The 3,608-nt window shown below is 39.6% G+C and overlaps 1 protein-coding gene across 1 annotated transcript in view; it reads left to right on the top strand.

Annotated features, from left to right (window-relative positions):
• LOC106881984 (serine/threonine-protein kinase 36) overlaps positions 1 to 3,608 on the top strand; it is a 168,015-nt gene that overhangs the window by 149,001 nt on the left and 15,406 nt on the right. The window contains exon 30 of the mRNA XM_052974262.1: positions 2,970 to 3,030. Coding sequence (XP_052830222.1) covers positions 2,970 to 3,030 — 61 coding nt within the window. The remainder of the gene's footprint in view (positions 1 to 2,969; positions 3,031 to 3,608) is intronic.

A 3,608-nucleotide genomic window follows, 5' to 3' on the forward strand; every position in this document is an offset into this window, starting at 1 on the left:
CCGGTCAAACCGTCCAACCCATGCCAGCCCGGTCAAACCATCCAATCCATGCCAGCCCGGTCAAACCGTCCAACCCATGCCAGCCCGGTCAAACCGTCCAATCCATGCCAGCCCGGTCAAACTGTCCACTCCATGCCAGTCCGGTCAAACCGTCCAACCCATGCCAGCATGGACAACAGACGTTAAATGATGATGATGGTGATGATTCTTACTATTTGCACAAGTTACTGAAACGGGAGTTTACTAGTAAACAGTCAGCAAGGAATTAAAATAGGTGTTTCAGTTTTACCTTCTTTGAAATCATGAAGTCATTATAGAAGAGAGAGAGAGAGTGAGAGAGAGAGAGAGAAAGAGAGAGATAGAGAGTGAGAGTGTTTGAACTTTGCAATGAAACAGATGCTCTGCTTCTATATTATATAATTCATTCTAATTATGGCACCATACAGAAAGTTTGGACAGCTAAATTAAGACTGTTTGTGTTGAGTTGTTTCATTTACCTTGTAAATAAGGGAAAATGAGAAGAGAGAGAGATTTGAAATTTTGTGTGTTTGTCATAACATAAGAAAAGATATTATTCAACCTGTCCACTGGTAACTCTTATAATTGATTTGAATACAGGGTCATGCCTTGTTTGCCTCATCCAATTTGACAGAGTTGAATGCTTTGCTAATGGCAGTTTTCAGTGTACTGACATTGCTGTGATGTGTTTACGACACCTTCTATCTAAAAGTCAAATGGATTCAGATCTACGGCACTAACTGACAGGTCAGACTTTGTTGGGGATAAATAATGGAGGTTTCATCATAATCCTCACCATCATTGTCGTTTAACGTCTGCTTTCCATGCTGGCATGGGTTAGACGGTTTGACTGAGGGCTAGCAAGCCAGAAGGCTGCACCAGGCTCCAATCTGATCTGGCAAAATTTCTACAGCTGGATGCCCTTCCTAATGCCAACCACTCCGAGAGTGTAGTGGGTTCTTTTTACATGCCACTGGCATGAGGGCCAGTCAGGGTGTACTGGCATCAGCCACGTTCAGATGGTGCTTTTTACATGCCACCAGCACAGGAGCCAGTCAGGCGGCACTGGCAACAATCATGCTTGAATGGTGCTTTTTATGTGTCACAGGCACGGGAGTCAGTCAGGCGGCACTGGCAACAACCATGCTCAAATGGTGCTTTTTACGTCCCACCGGCACAAGACCAGTCAGCTGGCACTGGCATCGACCATGTTCAAATGGTGCTTTTTACCTGCCACTGGCACGGGAGCCAGTCAGCTGGCACTGGCAGTGATCACACTCAAATGGTGCTTTGAACGTGCCACTGGCACGGGTGCCAGTCAAGCAGTACTGTCATCGGCCATGACAACGATTTCACTTGCCTCAACAGGTCTTTGCAAGCCCAGTTTATTGCCCCATGATTGAAGGATACTCTTAAATGGGCTGGTTATGCTGCACTGGCATATTCCCATACATCACAACACTAAGACAGAACTACTTCTTCTCAACTGGACCTGCTCTTTTTAACATCATTCCAAAACATATAAAGGAGGAAAAAGATTTCATAATCTTCAAAAAGTTCCTGGATGAATATCTCTAACAAATTCCAGATAAACCACCGACACCTGGAAATATACTGCTGCAAACAACAACTCTTTAATCGAATGGGAAAGGGTACCTAGAAATAACTATTCAAAAATACATTACTAAATGTGAACGTAAACAAACAAATGAAGTTTGCTTTTAGAAGTGTTGAGATGTCTTAGAAAGTTAAAGAAGTGATTTTTTAAAAATTCTCAAACGCAGGATAATGTTAATAATATAGCCTGAACAGGATAAACTACCCCTATTTTGCAGAAAAAAGTGTTGGCGACCAGCTATGAAACTCGAACACACACCTTCGCGATGCTCTAGACCGATTAAGCTAATCTGCCCTCACCAGACATTCTTCTGCAAATTTAAAATGTATAGAAATCTCGCTTTATTACGCTATCATACGTTCTGCAAAATAGGGGTAGCTTATCCTGTTCAGGCTATATTATTAGCATTATCCTGCATTTGAGAATTTAAAAAAAAAAATCACTTCTTTAAATTACTAAATGTCTTTTTCATGTGGTGCTATTAAGTTAGCTATGTCCTGGGCCAATGTGGCCGAAACCTATCTAAATACTGCTTGACTCTGTTGGAGAGAGCAGTACTGTTGGGTGGCACTGAAACCATGATGCACACTCGACAGCTGAAGAATAGATTGTTCCTTGATGCCACATTATCATTTAATGTCCTTTTTTCCATGCTGGTATGGGTTGGATGGTTTGATAGAAGCTGGATGCCCTTACTAACACCAACTATTTTACAGGATGTACTGGATGCTTTTCACAAGGCAATGGCACTGGTGAGGTCACCAAGTACCTCACAAGACAAGACTCCCCTCAGATGAGGGCAGGGTGTAGGGTTGCATTTGTTTGATATCTTTTGTAATATAGTACACATTGCTCTCTCTCTCTCTCTCTCTATTTTGTGTCAGCTGATGAGAGGTTAAAGTATGATAAAAAGACATCATCCCTTACATATTACAGTGAGCTCCATATGAAATACATATGCGATTCCTTATATCTCATACAGCAAGCTGTATACCTGACACCTATTTATGTTATAAATTGAACCAGTCAGATATGTCCTGTTCGTGTTTACTGTGTCATTATCTTTAATTAATTACATTCTAATGCCACACTATGCATCCTTCTCTCTCTCATATATATGTGTGTGTGTGTTTGTAAAGAAAATTTTACAAAATATCTAACTAAATTTCTGATTGAAAAATACCCTTTTCCATTTAATTTCAATTAGAAAAATGTATATTAAGTATGTGCTTAATTCAATATAATTTGATAGCCTGCTGTAGTCTATTTCCTATGGGTTAAAATTTTAATCACCACTTAACTGAAATTCTCATTATGATATTTATACTTTCAGAGATGCACTGTTCAAGACATTTGTAAATTGCTTAAAAGATAAAGACGCAAATGTGAGAAAAGTGAGTATTGTACTAAAATTGTAATTTGTCATTATTTGGGGAAAAAAAAGAAATACAGACAGACATAAATACATACAGACATAAATATACATACAGACAAATATACATACATAAATATACATAAATATAAATATACATAAATACATAAATATACATAAATATACATAAATATGTATACATACATATACATATACATATACATAAATATACATAAATATACATACAGACATAAATCCATACAGACATAAATATGCACTCAAAGTTTTTATATCATCATCATCATCATGATTATCGTCGTTTAACGTCTGCTTTCCATGCTGGCATGGGTTAGACAGTTTGACTGAGGGCTAGCAAGCCAGAAGGCTGCACCAGGCTCCAATCTGATCTGGCAAAGTTTCTACGGCTGGATGCCCTTCCTAATACCAACCACTTCGAGAGTGTAGTGGGTGATTTTTACATGCCACCGGCACGAGGGCCAGTCAGGTGGTACTGGCATCAAACATGCTCAAATGGTGCTTTTTACGTGCCACCGGCACAGGAGCCAGTCAGGTAACACTGGCAACGATCAGGCTCAAAAG

The sequence above is a fragment of the Octopus bimaculoides genome, chromosome 1 (assembly GCF_001194135.2).
Source record: "Octopus bimaculoides isolate UCB-OBI-ISO-001 chromosome 1, ASM119413v2, whole genome shotgun sequence".
NCBI classification, from domain to species: Eukaryota; Metazoa; Mollusca; class Cephalopoda; order Octopoda; family Octopodidae; genus Octopus; species Octopus bimaculoides.